The sequence below is a fragment of the Typopeltis vanoorti genome, chromosome 10 (genome assembly GCF_054136105.1).
Source record: "Typopeltis vanoorti isolate ZY-2024b chromosome 10, IOZ_Tvanoo_1.0, whole genome shotgun sequence".
NCBI classification, from domain to species: Eukaryota; Metazoa; Arthropoda; class Arachnida; order Uropygi; family Thelyphonidae; genus Typopeltis; species Typopeltis vanoorti.
In genome coordinates, this window is record NC_143558.1 from 6,596,844 (window position 1) to 6,616,348 (window position 19,505).

General features: G+C 35.1%; 1 protein-coding gene across 1 annotated transcript in view; it reads left to right on the forward strand.

The window, feature by feature from the left end:
- Window positions 1-853: 853 nt before the first annotated feature.
- Window positions 854-19,505, forward strand: part of Mnn1 (menin 1) — a 118,710-nt gene continuing 100,058 nt past the window's right edge. The window contains exons 1-2 of the mRNA XM_090399302.1: window positions 854-1,271; window positions 18,911-19,063. Coding sequence (XP_090255428.1) covers window positions 854-1,271; window positions 18,911-19,063 — 571 coding nt within the window. The remainder of the gene's footprint in view (window positions 1,272-18,910; window positions 19,064-19,505) is intronic.

A 19,505-nucleotide genomic window follows, 5' to 3' on the forward strand; every position in this document is an offset into this window, starting at 1 on the left:
ATTTACTTAATATGTTGTTCTTTGCGACGAATAACCATCCGTTATTCCCTGCATAAAGGAGACGAATCTGTTAACCTCCAAGGAATCAGTATAGATAGTTTATCTTTCGCAGAATTTAAAATAAAGAAAGCTTTACGACAAGACAGCAAACGTAATGAAAGTGACTATGATTATCCTGTAGATGAACTCAGAGAGTCCCCAGACAAAAGATAGCGAGTTCCATTCTGTGTTATATTACTCAGCCATTCTTTATTACCGAGGACGTAACTCATTGCCAAGTATCTCTTAATCTTACTTTGTATTCTGAATATTAACACCAACCATTTTCACACATGACTTATGAATCTATTTTCAATTTTTGCTGCTTTTACTTCTTATCCTATGCGGTATAGCAAACCAAGAAAATAAGTCGCTATTCTGTGGTCTGTTTATCTGAGGGGGAAAAAAAATGAGATTATGAGGGTGGCTGAAATTTGAAGAGACTGCATTCCTACTAATTGATTACATGTTTTTGCGGATGATAATACAAAATTAAATAATATAATTTCTGTGAATTTTGAAATTATGATTTCCTTCAAGTTTCGAAATAATTAAAATAACACAAAATAATTATTTTTTATGCAAATTATGGAATACGCGACTCCAAAAATAGTAGACTACCTTTTTTAAAAAATTAAATATGTTGTAACGATATTTGGTATATTTTCTAAAATTTCTCTGTTTTTCTCAGAATAAATCTATTTAATGTATATATTTTTTAATTTTGAATTAAATGCCGCCTGGAGTTCATTCCATGGAATCACTGCTTCAGTGACGTATGTGTTTCTGCGCAAATGAATCTCTCAGTAACAAGATGGCGGGGTTTGGGGAAAGTGTTAAACGTCACTTTCCTCTTCAAAACATTGAGGCAGTAGTTGCGTTATTCAGATCTCAGCTGGACAGTAATGATGAGCCAAACTTAGCTTTTCTGTCTATTGTTGCTGGATGTATTGAAAATTTACTGACATGCAATAGGGTTCTGTCACCAAACGCTGAAGTTGAAAGCGCCCTTGAACCAATTTTTCCCGTCGTTCAGTTGGCCACGGTCGAAGCGCTCTACGGCAAGTTCAAGAGTCAGATCAAGGGCTCAGTAGATCTGAGCAAGTTCCGCAGTAGTCGCTTTGCCACGCGGGAGCTTGTGAAGAAAGTATCCGACGTCATCTGGGGATCTCTGACGCGCAGCTACTATAAGGATCGAGCACATTTGCAGTCGCTGTACAGCTATTTGACAGGTAAGCGCACCCTTGCCATCTGTCGCCATAGTTGCTGTTCTTGCACTGGACAAATCAGATCTCTAACTGCTGATTCAACGATGGAACGGCGAATCACTATTAGAGTCACGTGTTACTTGTTTTGACATCTCTTAACATATACTATGTAGCGGCTTCCTGGTAATTAAAGACAAGTGTTATTCTACATACCTCTCCATAATTCAAAACAAAAACAAAACAAACAAAAAAAAAGTCGCGTCTGGAGAACAGGATTGGCCACCCATCGAAATTAAATATCGTAGCCGGGATCTATTCTGTAGTAATTAACCACGTGTTCGCCGTACAACTGAATGACGTAGACAAAATTACCATCAGCAAAGTCTTTCTTTTGATTTAGAATTTGTTAATATGCTGAATGAATAAGTTTATGTTCCTTCGTATACTAATGGATCATTGTATCATACTACAACCACACAAGTTCAATAATGTTATTGTTTTTGAGAAAAAATAACAAATGCCTGTGTTTGGAAAAACCACATGGTCTATATGTATATAATACACTTCATTCAGTTCCTTTGTATGCGCATCTCAGTTATTTCTTCATTGTATTGTTTGACTTAAGATTATTAAAGTTAATGCGTATTCTGGAAAATAGGTTGAGTCAAGTATATAAGATGAAAAAAAAAATATATATATATAAGGAATGAAGCACTAAAACGTTTTCTCCAGTTTGCAGTGGGGATTAAAATAATTGAACACTTTACTTGGTTCTATGTGTAATAATGATTAGTCCTAAGTATATTATGGTAAATAATAGAAAAAAAAATGTGTGGAGAATGGTATAGCAATTTTTTTACATACAGCTGTATGTAGTTGAGGTTAATCAGACTGTTTTTAACAACCGAGTCAACAAAAGTTTTGATGTAGAAAAAGTTTCTTGAAATATAATTTACTTTATAACCAAGTGAAACTTGGTTGTAAAGTTATAAAGTAAATTATACTCTGTAACCAAGCCATCCATTCTATTCTTTCTATATACATGCAGCCTAGTCATGAAGAGATGATGGCTGCATGTATATACACACAAGCAGCCATCTACTCTTTCTATATATATATATAAAGTGGATGAATGGATGGCTATTTATTATATATGTGGAGTGGATGAGATGATGAGTTTGAGGTTAGGCATGATGCAGTAAGAAAAGAATGTTTTTTCCTCTCTAATACTAATTTATCCTGTAAAAGAAAAGCCACCTATATATGGCTGATAACTGTTAACTAGGAACATCACCACTGGTAATCCACATCACTTTTTTAAATGAGTTAGCTGGTCTTACATGAAGGTAGCAGTGTTTTTGCTCCCATAGATTTGTCTCTATGGTTTTTCATTCTGCATACAGGCAAATCAGCCAGAGAACACACATTTTTCACCAAAATACTGTTAGTGGGTAGTAGATGGTGAATAGTAGCATTGTGTATAGGTGATGGGTTGTGTGCAATCCTTCCATGATGAGTCCTTTTACTCCTATGGGGGTATCATGTAATAATGATAATAATCCAGCAATGAAAGGTTTTTATTTGGAATTATGGCTGGAGCAGCCAGTGAATGTGTTAATTTGTGTGCTCTTCTGACTAGTTTATCCCTTTTTTTTTGTGGGATAAAGCAGAATTTTTGAGTTTTTCATCCTACAAAAAAAAAAAAAAAAAAAAAAAAATACTGGTTAACTTACTGTCAGTTGAAAAGTTTTATAAAGGCTCATTGCATCCTAGATGGGATTCAAATTACTTATTAAGTCTGTAAACTTATAGTACATTAGTGCTATGGATAGAATAATTAGATAATCTAGAAATCCTTCAGAGACCAAACATGGAGCTTTTTTTTTTCTTCAAGCTACTTTTGGCCTCCAATAAAGCAGAACAGTAGCACTTCACTAGGCAACAAAATCTTGAACCACCTAAAACTATTCAAATAATTTTAGGAATATATACTGCAGTCAGATTTCAACTGACAGCTTGTAAATTGGAGAGGGAAGAGGCTATCCGTTCAAGTTCTTGGCCAACCATTCAGTGAATGGAAGAAAATGGAATCATTTAAGGAAAATATCTATTGAGGGTCTGGCAGGCAGCAGCTCCTTACATGGTATCACTACTATTCATACACATTTTACATAAAATTATATAATATACTGTATATTTCATCCACTACAAGGGTGCATGAGACTGAAGTTTCATGTGAAATATTAGCCTCGTGCACCCTAGAATAGATATGTGTTAAGTGGTTTACTGTATTTACTCGAATATAACTTGGCTTCACATATATCTTGCACCCTGATTTTACTTTATGAAAAAAGAAATTAAAAAGTTTCACATATAGTTCGCACACACAAAAAAGTTTAAAACTTTAAGTAATATATAGTGAATGTTGTTATGGCAGTTTCAGATATTTTGGGATTCGGTTGAAGAGAATCAGCATTTCAACTCAACAATTGTTGGCTTGCCTTTGTCGTTGAGTCACACGATCTTTTGTTAATACCACACCAATCATATGCACAGAGATGGAAGCAATCAGTAGAGGAAACATGGGAGTGAAAGCATTGGCTACTACTCTATCTTGGATTGTGCAGGGATGGATTAAGATTAGGAGACCATCATTAGAACTGCTGTACAACTGGATTTTGAGAGCTTGGGACATGATTTTACCAGAAATAATTAATTTAATTACAGAAGCATTGTCGCTAAAAGATTCATTCAAATGTATCGTGATGAAGGTGAGTGGCTGATCGTTTAAATAACGTTGATAATTAAAATTTAAATGCATTCATTTTATAAATAATGTGAGTATAAATAATAATGAATACTGAAGATTTAATTATAAACATCAATTTAGATTTTTCTTGAAAAACTTTAGTTTCCGAAATCTCCGCATATATCTCGCACCACAATTTTATAACTTTAATTTTGGGAAAAAAAGTGCAAGTTATATTTGAGTAAATATGGTATTGAATCCCATTCATGAATAGGTTGGTGAGAAACTTACAGTATGTGCATGGTTACCATGACTGAGATGGGAGTCAGATAACCTGCAAACCTTTCCCAGAGACTGAATATTGTTTTTTAAACCACTTTGTTTCCATTAACCAGCAGTAGCAGTAATACCAAGTAATCAAAATTAGCTATTGTTTAGAAAGTTTTTGAAAGCTGGAAGAAGTTTTTCAGATGCTTTGTTACATATCATGATTTGAAGTGCAGCGTGTTGGTGGAAAAGTTAAGGCTTTTACCTACTTGGCCACCAGAGTTTAGTGTAGATTTATAGATATGAATGCAAGGTAGAAGATCGTTGTGACATAGTGTAGACTCATTGTGGATAATGGGAACTTAGTAGAAGATAAAGGAATTCAAAATGTTAAAAGATTGTAAAGTGAAATTGAAAGTAATATGTCAAAGACATGTAACACAAAAGAGTAAGATTAAATGTAGTCTGACCTTCCATTTTACAAAAGGGAGAAAGAAATGGAAACAAAAGAATGACTTTTAGTCAGGTTTGGGAAATGGTAATTCATTATTCTAAACACTTCAGCTATGAAGGTAACTACAACAGATTTGCCAAAATCATTTCTCACCCCAGCTCAAATTAGTTTGAACAGTGTGTTTTGACTAATTTCTCTCTTATTCAATTTAAATTTATTCATTTGACTTCCTACCATACCAGCTTTGCTAATTCTGTTTGTTTCCATATTTAATTTGCCATCTTCACTAAAAATTGTGCCTAAATAGCTGAAATGTTTTATATATTCTATAGGTTCTCCATTCAGGATGCAGCTTGTTTTCAGTGTTTCTGTCTATGTGCATTGTTTTTGCCTTTTTGTCTAATTTTCATACCAAATTTATTACAGCAGGTATTCGAATTTAGTCGGAGAATTTTGGAGACTTGTACAGGATTTATTTAGAAGTTAACATCATCTGTATAAAGTAAAGAGGTGAGATTTAGCATCTCCAATTTTTATGTCAAATTTATTATCACTATCCTCCATTATGCAATTCATATAGATGAATGACAGTAGAGATAATATGCACCATTGGTCTCACATCTGATTTAATATTAAACCATCTTCCTGTAACTCTTACTATTGTACTGCTGACCTACAACTCAAATATAGATTTATATATATATCAAATATAAATATTGACATTATATCAAGCAATACATAGTCTTGCTTGATATAATGTCACATTTACAACATATAGCTGTAGCATTTTGAACAGATTTTCTCTTAGCACCTTGTAATATGCCTTTTCTAGATGTATGAAACTTAAATACAGATCCTTGTTATATTCCCATACTTTCTCAACTATCTCTTCTTAAAGTGAAAATCTGTTCCTGTACCTGAATCCAGCTTGTTCTTCTCCAAGCTTCTTTTCCACAATTTTTCTTAGCTGTTTCTCAAGAATACTTACATAAATCTTACCAGGAACACTCAATAGGGAAATTCCTCTATAATTCTCACATTCAGTTTTATAGATGGATACCATGAGAGCTCTTCTCCAGTCATGTGGAATTTGACCATCTTTCCAGGCCTTTTGAATAATGCACTGCAGCCACTGTAAGACTTTTATTCCACCATATTTGAGCATTTCTGGTCAAATATCATTTACTCTAGCTGCCTTTCCACATTTCAGGTTTTTGATGGCTTTTTTTTGCCTTCAGTATTGGTATGTATTTCTGATTACATCATGTGATTGTCACTGTCAGTGTTTCATTTAGCAATCTTTCAAAGTAATTAACTCCAGACATCTAGAATATCTTTATCATCTGATTCCTTTTACGGTATTCTTTTCTCCATTTCTAAGCTTTCTCAACAGCCGCAGAATATTTTCCACCTTCCTGATATTTATTTTCTATGTTCTTACCAAAGTCTTCGCATGATTTTTGTTTAGCTTTGCTTTCTTACATTTTTTTCTCTGTATTCTCTAAGAGCACAAGCTAACTTACTTGCTAGGTATACTTTCGATATGTGTACTTCTTTTTCTTGACTATCTCTTTAACTTCCCGAGTCCACCATGGAGTTCTGTTGTTTTTTTTTATGCTTGCAGACAAACTCACTACCTGCCTCTCTGGCTAAATCACTAAATGTTTCTTTAGGGTTTACCACCAAATCTCCAAGATTTGGTTCTTGTTTTCAAGCTCTCATTTTTTTTTTTTTTTCATAATGTTTGTATAATTTTAGTCTATAGTTCACTTCCAAAAGCTACTCTGTGTTGATTTGTTTTAAAACTTTCTTACACACTTTTTTTTTTTCCCCAGTATGGAATTCAAATTTTATCCTGCTCAAAACTAAATGATCACTTCAATCTGTAATCCTCTGTCTACTCTTGTGTCCTGAACCACCGGGAAAACATAACTATCAGCAATAACATTGTCATTGAGACTCTTATTTCTTGCATATTCTCTCCATGCGAATGTGCACATTTTTATGTTGTAACATAATATTAGTAATAACTGGTCCTTATCCTGCAAAGGACATGGACCAGTTATTACATTCCATCACATTCATATTTGATGTATATATCCAAAAAAAGATATTGCTTCTGAAGATACTTTTTCCAGAAGTAAATTTTATTTTAGAATTTATATGGTCCTGAATTTTATGTAGAAATGATTGAAGCTCCACTCAGTTCTATCTCGATAGTGACAACATTATCTATATAGCATAGCTGAAGAGAGGCTGGGATAGAGACTCTAGATTCTTTCATCAAGATGTTCTAAATAAAATTACACAAGATTCTGTTCATTTTGTGGCCCTGATTCTCCACGTAAAACAACTCATCTAAAATGCAAGAAATATATTTCCTTCATTCCAATTGTTTCAGCACTTTTAAATAGCCTTAACTGTAGAATAAAAGTTACTGTAGAAATTGCAAACAACCAGTAGTTGCTCATCTTAGATACTTTCATTACCAGACTCCCAGATAGCTCTGTCTCTACAGAAAGAGCCTGTATACTCACAGATATCTAAATATTAACTCTTACTGTACAAAATCCTGTACAAAAGTATGGTGTAATAAAAACACAACCACACAGAGCTAGAGGCCATTTGTTGAAAAAATGACATTATACTCCAGAATGAATTACAGTATATCTTAAATGATTTTACTAGTGATGTATATACTCTTAAAAATATATTTGAAAAAGATTACTAAAATAACAAACAGACTAATAAAGAAGCAGTGAGATTACTCCAAATCAGTAGTTCCTTAAATGAAAGAATTAAAATAATACACCACAAATACCAGTTATAAATTACATATATTAATTACACTGAGTTAGCTTTGCATTAAGAACACCCACCTAATAATGTGTTGGTTCACCTCCCTGTGCTGTCACTACTTGCAGATGCCTAAGAACAAATTCCACAAGGTGTTGAACATCCTCCGTGCATAACTCGACTTGTACCCGCTGCAGCAACTCTGTCAGTTCATGCTAATTCCATGGAGGAGGATCAGCAGTTCTCATACCCTGTTCTAGCATATCCCAAATTTGTTCAATTGGGTTACAGTCAGGGGAGTTTGGGGGCTAAGGCAATGTGGCAAATTCATTGTTGTGTTCCTCAAACCACTCAGTATCTGTATGAGCTTGATGACAGGGTACATTGTCATGTTGAAAGATGGACTGTCATAAGGGTAGATATTCTGTAACATTCACCATTCAGTGTTTGTGGGATGATAACTGGTATGCCAGGAAAAAGCTCCCCAGACTATAACACCACCTCCACCAGCCTGTTGAATCCCCATTGTGCAACCTGGGGTAGGGCTTCGTGCTGTTTATGCCAAATGCGAACCCAGACATCTGCATGGTGCAGCAGGAAACAGACTCATCAGTCCAGGTGACCTTCTTCCATCTGTTGAAAGTCCATTGCCGACATTCCTTGACCCATGCGAGGCATTGTTTGTAATGCCTGACTGTCATCATAGGTATCTTGTTGATCTCTGGCTGTGGAACCCCAGGCAAAGCAAGGTATGGTACGTGAGCTCTGTGACTGATGCATGTCCTTGTTGAGATACCAGTTGTAACACCTGATGCTTATCTCTAAGATCAACCACATGTGGCTGACCAATGTGAGCTCTTTTGTTGGATGTCTGTTCATGGTTATTTCAGTCCTTTACACCCTTGTACAGTAGTATGGGAGCAACCAACAAGTGCAACTGTTTCTGAACTACTGGCACCTGCTCTCCAGGCCCCAACTATCTACACATGGTCAAATTGAGCTTACATTGCCACATTTCCCCATTACTGGCAAATGCTTAAATACAGAGGATAAGTATGTCCATTTATAGTAGCCACACATAACGTTGATATCACGTCATACTTTGTTATCTCGCTGAATATGTAAATTGGGGAGGGTGTTTTCCTAATGCAAAGCCAGCTTAGTGTAAATTTAAATCTAAACCAATGTTGAAAAAGTGTACTGGTAGACTATCTGCTTGATAGTTTACCAGTACCCTACATGGTGCCCTACATGCAGTAAAATGAAGAACTTTTATCTTTAAGTCTCTTCTTTGAAAGTGAAAGTTTATTCTGGTGATCATCATATGCATTACAGAACACTCCTAATTTAAACAAATTGGATGCAAATAAACTTCCAAATGTTTTTTGCTGATTTAGGTGGAGAATGACAATCATTTGGCAGTTTATTTACATGCAACTTTGACTACTACACCCAAAGGACATAAAATTTTTAAACTAGTATTCAAAGGCAAACAAAGCAGATTTGGCTTTATTTACCTTTGTTATCTTGAATGAAAATACTTGAGTTACTGTAGGAAAAATATTGAATTAAAATATTTAATTTTTTTTACTTGTTGTGTAGTGATAAACCATTAAAATTGTTTATATACAGTGATAGTATATAACTATTGCTAACGTATAACCATCATCTAAGTTTAAACGTGCACAATGTAGAAGTTTACTCCTCCTCATAATGGTCCTCCTTCTCAACATGGCATTTACATGCTTATCATGACACAAATTCATACAAGGCATAGGATCAAGTGCAATAATGAAGTTATTTACTTATTTCATGCTTGCTTCTTGTATGTTTTGTGGAAACATGCAGATTTCACAGAAGTATTACATTGCATATCTCTCATCTTTTTCTTCTTCCTATAGCTCTACAGCCCAAATTGATCATTTGCCTCCTGGATTTGTCTTCACCAACCTTGTCTGTCCATAACTTTACCTCTCCAGTTTAGACATTGCAAATATAGCATCTTAAAATCAGACCTTATTTTTTTATATATAGATAGAAATTAAAAACTCTTCTGTAACAAAAAATGAGGTTATAAGATATTCGTATTATTTTTAAGCCAAAGTAGATGAAACATAAACATTGAATATTTTTTCTAGTAATGTTTTTTACTGAAGCTATTACTTGCAAAAGAAATTATAGCCAAACATAAAACTTTTTAAAGTGGCATGGGCTCTCACAACTTCACTGTTGAAGTATGAGAAATCAAACATTGTAAGGTTTTTCATTTCATTAATAAAGTAAATCATACCATACCAGAAGCTTAGCACTTAAACCTCCTGTGGTATTTTGGCAAAAAAAGACATCAGAAGAATACTAAACAACTTAAACACTAAAAAGTCTTCCTGTCTTAATGCTGTCTCTCCAATTGCACTCAAATGTTGTGATCCATTCTGTATCTTCTTTGCATTCTTCTATCTCAGCTGGCACTTATCTTAATGCATGGAAGCAAGCATGTATCCAACTTTTTCCAATAAAAGGGACTTTGAAAGTCTGTTGTCAAACTACTGACTGGTCACCATCAACTCAGTCCTCTTCAGAGTAATGGAGAAAGTCATCAACAGTCAATTTTTCCACTATTTAGAGGCTTACCATTTAATTAATGATCACATCTGACCTTTTAGCCTGCAACACAACCATCATGCTGAAAGAAATGTGCTCTTGCTTTTGGTCATTTTTAGTATTGAGGTCTGCTTGGTGAATTGCCACTCCCTCTAATTTGATAGCCAGCTCTCTCTCTCTCTCTGGTTGTTCACTGTGTGTGTTTGTGTCATAGTGGATGGTTTCCTCTCTTGTCAAGTTTTATTACCAATGCAGAAGTTCCTCAGGGCTCTATTTTATCATCTACCCTTCTTTTTCAGTACAAAAATGATCTACTCTTGATTATCACTAATCCCTTCCATAGCTTTGCTGATGATAGTGCATATTCATCCTACTTACTGTTTGAAAACTATGCAGTTTTCAAACATCCCAAATTCAAGATCATCTGCAACTGGTGCCTTAAGCATTGATCTCCATACAATGTGTTAATGTGGTGAGGATAACCTGTTCACCTTCAGTGTCACCAAAATGCAGTCTTGCCTTTTCTCTTGCAAATGGTATCTCAGCTCATTTACCTTTACCCTTTACTTCCAGCCACTCTTAGTATAAACACATCACATCAGTAGCTTCCTCAGCCTCTGAAAAACTAGGCATTCTTTTCTGCTCATAATCCTTCTTTTCATCCACCTAGTTATTCCCAACTCTTTACAAATCCCATATTCGCCCATTAGAATTTTGCTCACATGCAGTGCACATAACCTCCCTAAAAATTCTTGGTGCAGTTTAGAGAAGAAGATTAATTTGGCTCATCAATGATCCCTCTCTCTCAACTTCCTTCAGCCTCTGTCTCATAGACACTATTTCAGATCTGTCTTTTCTACAGGTACTTCCAATGCCATCACTGCTTCACTGAACTGACAACATCTTTACTCCACTTTCTATTGAGGGAAATGAGTAGTTGCTTGTTTCCCTCATCATCAGTTTTCAGTATAGATACAAACATCAACCTGTTTGTCTTGTTCCTCATTCTGCCTTCCTGTGAACCTTCAGCTCTTCAAGAAAAATGTCAATCTTCTTTCCCAACTTGCACCTGCATCTCACACACAGCACTCATGTGCTATAGATTCTTGTGTATGGGATTAATTCAAAAAAAAAATTAGTAGTGGGTAGACTAAGGTTCTATGTTTGGTCGGTGAAATCCACCGACCAAACATAGAACTTTTTCACATAATTTCAGGCCTCCAATAAGTGGGACAGTGGTCTCACGGTGGGCAATATTTGCAAACTTCTGTGTCCATATTAGAATTCAAACCCGTATCTTGGCTCATGAACCAATGGGCATGAGTTAATTAATTCCAGGCCTGTATTTCTTCCTTTAATATATTAGGATCACTAGTCTGTCATAATTGAAGTAATTTGGTTTCTTATAAACTTAATTTGCTTATACAGCTGTTAATTCTTTCTGCATGTCTGTTAGACAGCTAGTGGTGTTTTTCAGGATAACATGCTTTTATTATTATTATATTCAGAGGTCTCTTTACTACACTATCTTTAAGCATTGGAAGAAATCTGATTATTAGCAAAGATCTCAAAGTTTGCAGTTCTGTATCAGGTATTTCTAGCTCGAAGACTTATTTTTAAAGATATGGCTTAAATAATGAAAAACTAGAATTTATTTAGGAAAAATTATCTTTGCATGATAACTTATGGATTAAAGCACACATGTAATGAAGTGATTTTTTTGGGAAAAAATAAAAAGTATAAACATGGGTCCAGTTCCAGATAGATTGAAAGATATGATCATTTCCCAGTTTACTCCTGATAACTGCAGTACTGCCTGAAGTATTGCTAATGTCAAGTATTGCTAATGATAGCAAAAGAATTTAGTGCATTAATGCTAGTAAGAACACTGACAATCCGGTTGCAGTAGGTAACAAGAGCAACCACCTGAGATTCCACAGACCATGACTATGGTATTTTACTAATATTTTGCTAAAGGTTGATGGCATAAGATCTCTTGTTGACTGATAGAGGTGAAATCCACATGGGGATCCTTTATTAGTTGAGAGATTTTAAGCAGTGTAGAAGTTGGGTGTTAATAACTTTCTCCATTATTTTAGAAAGAAATTATGTGAGAGAAATTGGATAGTAATTTGCTGGTAAAGATTTGTTACTTTTCTTAGGAATAGGTTGAATATGGACCAGTTTCCTAGTTGCCAGATAAATACCAGTAAAATAGGACAGAATTTAAAAAAAGAAAGGGAAAAAAAATGAATAGGAATCAACTCTGAATAATCAGATAAATGCATTGAGGACCAAGAGACATTTTTTGCATCAATGTTGGACAAGATTTTTCTGATATAATAAAAGACAGTATTGAATATTGCATTTTGGAATGGTAGAAAATCATTTATCAAGACATCAAAATGCTAGATGAGGGAGGGGGTAAGAAACCAGGAGACTGGCATTTTCTTTGCTAATGGGTAATAATGCATTAGAACCATTCAAATGTAAATGAGATGGATACCAGGCTGGATAAAAGTTAACAGTAATAGCTACAGAAAGGGAAACCAGCAAGGCAGACTGCTATGTGGACATGATACAAGTGTCTTTTTTCCAACAATTTGTTTTGGATGTATTAAAAATATGCTTACAACAATTTTATGCTTCATTATAAGCAGAACAGGAAAATGGGCATTTCAATGAAAGAAAATTGCAGCATGCTTGGTTCTTCTCTTGTTATGTCCTTGGCATACTTCTTGGAGAATCAAAACTCATAAGGGATGAGAATTTGAAGTACAATGGAAATAAATGCTTCCACACGTTGTTAAGAATTATTCGAATGATGTAGTTGGTGCAAATGTTTGAATTACCAGACTGCAAACAATAGTCAAACCAAGGAAATCAGAGATAGAGATTATGATCATCATCTCACTTGGCATTATAATGGTAGGATAAGAGTGGCTGAGTGAGTGTTATATTCTGGGAGAAGAAATCGACACTACATTATGATCTGAATTGCCCAGAGGATAGCTGACATTCACAGTATACATAAAGAATGATTACTAAAGGAGAGAACTAGTGTTTGAAGATTTTTAAGGTTGTCTGGTATTCTGTTAGTCATGTGAAAAATTTGAATGAAATAGTTGGTAATAGTAAATACCTTATCTGTACTTGCTGGATTGATGTAGTTGAAAAGAAAAGCCATTTATTATTATTATTATCAGACCTCGAGGGAGGCAAGGACTCATCGAGTGGAGGCTATAAATCACCAAAACCAGCTGTCATACCTTCCCTTAAATTCATTCACACTAGATGCACTCACTATCCCTAAAGGCAAACTATTCCACCCACTCACTGCTCTGTGAAAGATAAACCTAGCTCTTATCCCTTTCTTGACTGCGAACAAATTGAACTTCCATGGATGACCCTGTCTTCTCTCCCCACCTTCCATATAACGAAAAATTTCATCAGACGACATCCCATTCAAAAGTTTATAGATCTCTGTTGTATCAATCCCTCTTTCTCCTATTAACCAGAGTCTGTATTCCACATGCTCGCATTCTGTTGTCATAATCTAAATCCGATAATCCAGATACAATCTTTTGTAACTTTTATTTGCACCCTTTACACACCTTCCTTATCCTCTTGGAATGAGGAAGATCAAATCTGTGCACAATAATCCAGGTGTGGTCTTATCAAGGCCTTATAAAGAGGCAGAATGACTTCCTTATTCTTACATGACAAAGTTTGCTTCAATCGCAGTTATCCTCAGAGTTGTATTCACAATTTTTGCTATGTTACCTTTGAACTTCAAATTCCTATCTACATTACACCAAGATCCCTAGCCTCATCAGTTTCTTGTAGCATCATCCTACTAATATGATGTGCCACTGAAAATCTCATCACGTCAAAGTGCATAACTTTACACTTACTAACATTAAACTGATAGCCGTTTTTGATTGTCCAAATTTTCAGCTTATTCAAATAATTTTGTAAGTGCTGAATATCAGCAGCATCCCTGATTGCCCTGCCTATCTTCACATCATCAGGAAACAATTGCACATCTCCTGTTAGACCCTTCCTAATATCATTCATGTATAGATTGAACAACAATGGCCCAACAACACTGACCCGAGGCACACCACCGGTCACCTTAAATTTGGCAGATTCACACCCACCATATACAACTTTCAGATATCTGTCTGCCAACCATCCACCGATCCAAGTCAAAAGTTTATATTCCAATCCCATATTCTGCCAGTTTATGCAACAGCCTTTTGTGTGGTATCCTATCTAATGCCTTAGCAAAATCCAACATTAACATAGTGTATCCATTCCCTTTATCCAACTTGGCCATAATATTGTTATAAAATACGAGCAAATTGCTAAAACATTACCTTCCTTTAGTAAACTCATGCTGCTCCTTGCAGACTATAGCTTGTTTGTCTACCCATTTCTGTATTTTTTTACCAACTTCTCTAAAATTTTCACTGCCACACCAGAGATACTGATAGGTCGGTAGTTGGACACATCAGTTTTTGCACCACTCTTGTACAATGGAACTATCATACATTCCTGTGGTATCATTCCTGAGTTGAGACTCAGGCCTAGCCAATTCTGCTGAACATTTCTTTAGCAAACATGCTGATATTTCATCTGTCCCTATTGACAAATTCTTATCCAGGTTATGCAAAAGAGCATATCCAGGTTATGCATTTTCATGCACCTCTAACTCTTTATCCAATGTAGCAGTAGCACTGTGCACCATGTTAATACTGGTTGATGTATCTTAGCAAAGTGAGCACTCATTAATTGAACAGTCTCTTTAGCTTCTGACACTAGAGTACCATCCGTTCAGTAAAATTATTCTTCCACTTTCATTCTATCTTTTGCTTGCGGCATAATGATAAAATTCTTTTGGATTGCTTTTAGCTTGCATAGACAATTTCTTTTCATACTCTGATGTAGCTTTCCGCACAATACTCATACTTTTCTGGCCTGAGCTTTTATATATTTCATAACTCCTCTCACTCTTAGTTTCATAAAATTCTTTTCACATTGTCTTCTTCTTGTGGATCTCTTGCTTAATAAGGTTGCATATCATTTCACTCCCAATCTATTTATTCTTTGAATATTAGGAATACTTTACTACTGCCTCATTTAAGCACTTTTTCAAAGTGCTTAAATTAAAATTTCCAAGATAAGGACTTTGCTATTAGGAAAATTGGATGGAGTAAATTAAAATAAATAAAAATAAATAAATAAAAAATTTCAGAATGACAAAATTAAGAAAGATTTTTGGCCAAAGGCAATTTGTAATCTCTGGACAAGATTGGCTTCAAGGACTAGTCCAAGTATGACAGTGCACCAGGATCTGAATTGTCAGAAAATAACTGGAGGAATAATGGAAGGGTTAAGCCTGAACCAGCATTGAGGCCTTCTTGTGAAATTCTCAACTACACAGCATGCTGGATAGTTATCTAGCATGACCATTTTGGTTTGCAACTAACAGTTGTCTCAGAATTGGCACAGACCAGAGGAATTGGAATCAGATTGCCTAATTAAAAAAAAAAGCATTGATGATGGCCATTGAGAAATGTTGACACCCAATTCCCAGAATATGTAAATAAAAGATTATCCATTGACAATCTATATTGTTTTAATAATTGCTTCTTCTGATTGTTTCCCTCATCAAGGATGGTAGGGAGATCCTGATAACAGCTCCTAGAAACATGCATTTAATCATATGCAAATGCACACTGCTTAATCATAGGCAGTTTAAGATTATCTCTCTAAAGATGTTAGACTGAAATGGTATGTTATAATGGGATGATATTCCAGAAATCAGCTCTACTGATGACCAGTTGCAATGAGTCCTGTCTAGTAGTGCATATATATAGTTTAATCGGGTGCATGCACATAAGAATTTAATATAATGTAAGGTACTTTAAGTTAGTATTTAGGTTCACTTACCTGCATTGTGATTAAGATAATGTAGGGTTCACACTCATGTGCTTCATTAAATTATTTGTTTCAATAATAAAATACCATGAGTTGTATGCCCTTTGTCTGCAGGATATATATTTAGGAGTATAAACAGGTTCATTGTTGGGAAGATGTAGTCTAGGGGTTTTGGTTTCTTTAAATCAACTGGACTTCACTAAATCTGCAGGAAATGTCTGTAGCACTCTTTTAGGCTATGCAGTGCAATGACTCCCTTTCAGACCACTGTAGTGGCATTCATGTTAAACTAGTGCAGTGGTCTGAAAGGGATACCTTGCATCTCTGGTGCCATGTATCGCTATACTAAATCTTTTGTGTACATAGTAACACTTATGTGATAAGGTCCTCCTTGATCAGTGCAGTGGTCAGGGCGGTCATGGTTCAGGTAATTGAAGCTTTTTCAGTCATGTCCATAAAAGAACCTCCTGTAAATGACCTGGCAGTTTATTTTAATAGTATATCTTAAAGTATGTTCTAGCAAGGAGATATCTGTTTAAAAAAAAAAAAAAATCCAAATCAAGCTGGCCTGGTTGGCCGAGTGGTTAGTATATTCGCTCTCCAGCCAGAAGGTTGCGGGTTCGAATCCTGCCGTGAGCATGGATGTTTGTGATTGTCTGTGAAAATACTAGTGGTTGTGGTGGGCAGTAGATGGTGTTGGTATTGATGATGCAGATCACTGTAACTGGTGGATTTGAGTAGTGGAGACGGAGAGTTGTAGAGTAGGTGCCCTCCCTCGATGAATCTTTGGACTTCTTGGAGGTGTCATATACTTTGAAAGGACGACATGCAAAAAAAAAAATTGCCTCCTGCTCGTGGCAGTTGTTTCCTCTTGGTTCCTAACTAAGGCTATTGGACACTGTATTCCACCTCTCTCTCTCTCTTTCTCTTACATCTTGATGAAACTATGCTAACATCATCCAGAAATGATGCTGACCTCTTGTCATCAGTTTTCTTGTTCAACCCTTATATAAACAACCAAGGAAAATCATCTCCCACTATATGACAAACAGTTTACTGCTTGTGCTGTCTCTGAAATTTGTCAGATAAGCATGAAAAAAAAAAAAAAAAAAAAAAAAAAAAAAAAAAAATCAGTAGTTCAGTTACCAGTCAGCTTTTTGATAAAGATGCTCTCCCCATACTTAAAATTTGCATTTCAAAATTACCATCTATCTCCTGTCAAGCAATCATTCTCATTTGGTGCTGTCAACGAGCATGGAAGCAATCCTAGATCTGCCCATTACTAAAAGGGAGATAAAAAAGTCAACTACTAAATTGTTGTCCCATTGTACTTACCCTGGGGTTTCTCAGAAACAAGTGGGAACTTTTTTTTTAATTAAATAAAATTTTTAACTTAAGATTTTTATTTTTTTATTTAATTAAAAAAAATTTTTTTATTTAATTAAAAAAAATTTTTTTTTTTCAAATTCACAATTTGGAAAACCAAGTTATATTCTTTTAACAAAAGAATTGAACTTAGTTTTCCAAATTATGAATTGTCACTGTTGCACAGTTTCAAAAAATAACACATACTCCTCCATTGGAATGACCTATCTTCAGATCCCTTTGAAGACTACTGTCAAAATTTCTTTTTAATATTGAATGGAAATTATGTGTTTTTTAATTCTCATACAGGACATATTTGACACTGATGCCTTGTTATCTCAGCTTCTTGCTATATATATATTTTATCGAAGACTACATTAATTGCCATATTTTAAATGGTTAGCCTAGCTAATACCCATGTGCTCTTGGCTGTTGCCAGAGATATTGAAAGCTGTACTTAATTGAGTAAATAATAAATTCAATAATTTAAAGAAGTGAATGGCATAAAATTTTGCTTTCCCTTCTGGAGGAATCTGTAGATTGTCCCTCAGCAAGGTCATTGTAAAGGAACCATTCTGTGACTTGTTTTCAATCAGATACCATCTGACATCATCAAATAGTGACTTTATAACATTTTTATAGTTAAGCTATTATTGATATTATAATAAATAATAAAATAATAAATAAGCTAACACCTTTTATTCCCTTATAGGAAGTAGGCAAGGCCTTTAAACCCTATCTAGCTTTTGGATACTGAGTGGGCAGTTCACTCTCAACCAGTAGCCGATTAGAGATACCTGGCCCATGTCTATCACTAATTATAGGCCTCACCGATGAAGAGACCGGCAAACAAGTGCTGCCATCTCTTGGTACCTAACTCTAACATGATATGTTACTGTCTGAAATAGTATGGGTTCTATGGTCGACTTTCTTGAGTTTACTGGACGAAAATTCTGAGTTTCTGGGAGAAAAAACCCACTTGCCCACACCAGAGATCGACTAAATTGGGAATTGGTTGAAAAAAAAGCTTAGAAAAAGTTCCTCCAGTCAGTGACTAGACTTGAACTATAAGTCTATCTTCAGGCAACCTAGCACAGAGGATGTAAGCACCACTTCTGCTGAGTTACACAGGCCTTGATTGATATTATTATTATTATTGATATCTCCAAGGAATCCAAAGACTCATCGAGGGAGGGCACCTGCTTTTCAGCTCTCTGTCTCCACCAACCACAGGGAACTTCAACTGCCATCATCATCTACACCAATGCCATCTACTGCCCACCACCACTAGTATTTTTTGTCTGTAATTGCATGTTTTCTCAAGGCTGATTTATTTCTGTTAATCATCTGTGATTGCTGTTTATTCGATAGGCTGTGAATTCAATAAAACTTATTGTATAAAAAGAGTATAGCATTTTACTGTTTCATGACTGTAAGCCTGTTTATTAAATTGACAAAATACTTCTATACTATTGGTTTCTCTTGTAGGTAACAAATTGGACTGTTTTGGTGTTGCATTTGCAGTAGTAGCTGCATGCCAAATTTTGGGTTTTAGTGATGTACATCTTGCCCTATCTGAGGATCATGCTTGGTTGACATTTGGAAGGGAACATGATGAAACAGCTGAAGTAACTTGGCATGGTATGTTTGTTATAAAACAAAATGTGATATCACTCAATATAGATTTTATTATCTTTATGAATTCATTGACATATATTGTGTGTAGTTAGAATTTTTGTAGAAAGTTTTTTCACTTGGTTATAAATTAAATTAAACTTGTCAATTATATTCTTGTTTAATCCTTTATCCAAGTTTAAGCAAACGTAGGTTGCATTTGGATATCTTCATGATTAGGCTATATATGACTTCATATCAATTGCCTTAGTATCCCATAATGCTATGCATGGGAAGGGCCACTATCCAGACTGGTTTTGACCGTTATTGAGGTCTATTGAAGACAGGCAATTGATGTGAAGTCATTAGCCTTTATATACAAGTAGCGTAGTCATGAAGGTACTTCACATGCAACTTTGTTTCCTTATACTTAGAGGATTAAACAAGAATATTATTTCTGGGCAAGTTT